General features: G+C 53.2%; 1 protein-coding gene across 1 annotated transcript; it reads right to left on the minus strand.

The window, feature by feature from the left end:
* On the minus strand, positions 1-530 carry FTJAE_14233 (nucleoporin; the record flags this gene model as incomplete). Its single annotated transcript, XM_037347444.1, has 1 exon — positions 8-530. A coding segment is annotated over one exon (523 nt), but the record flags the coding sequence as incomplete, so codon positions are not given.
* Positions 531-575: the final 45 nt, after the last annotated feature.

A 575-nucleotide genomic window follows, 5' to 3' on the forward strand; every position in this document is an offset into this window, starting at 1 on the left:
GCAGAACCAGCGTTAGCACCACCCCATGGAGATGACTTCTGTCCAAGCTGCGAAGCCGAGCCAAACGCGGAGGGGGTAGGATTGGAAAAGGTTGATGCTGGAGCTGCAGGACCGGCTTGGGTTGCTGGAGTTGCTGTCGGCGCTAATGTGCCCTCAACCGCCGCCAAGTGAGGATACGAGGTACCCTGTCTGATAGAGTCGTTATAGACTACCCACCAAGCGCAAAGAACGCCCTCATGTGTAAGTACCCAAAACCCAGGTAGTGGACCTGGCGATTCTTCCAATTCGACGTCCGATGGAATGGGTTTGTAGACCTTGTCCTTGCCGGAAAGATCGAGGGATACACCAATCGGTGTGGAATCATCCATGGAGTCAGTCATTGGTAATGTTGGTCTCTTGGTATCATCCAAGAACTCTGTCGTCGTGAACACTCCGGTGATAGCATCTGCAGGCTTGTCCGTAGCTAAAGGTGTCTTGGAACGGCTCAAAACGCCCATTTCCGAGGCTGCTGTGGAAGCAACAATGAGCATATCTTGGAGAGCTGGTGGAAAGTCTCGGAGTCGCAGAATCGAGTG

Source organism: Fusarium tjaetaba (genome assembly GCF_013396195.1).
Source record: "Fusarium tjaetaba strain NRRL 66243 chromosome Unknown NRRL66243_c0000633, whole genome shotgun sequence".
In the NCBI taxonomy this organism is placed as follows: domain Eukaryota; kingdom Fungi; phylum Ascomycota; class Sordariomycetes; order Hypocreales; family Nectriaceae; genus Fusarium; species Fusarium tjaetaba.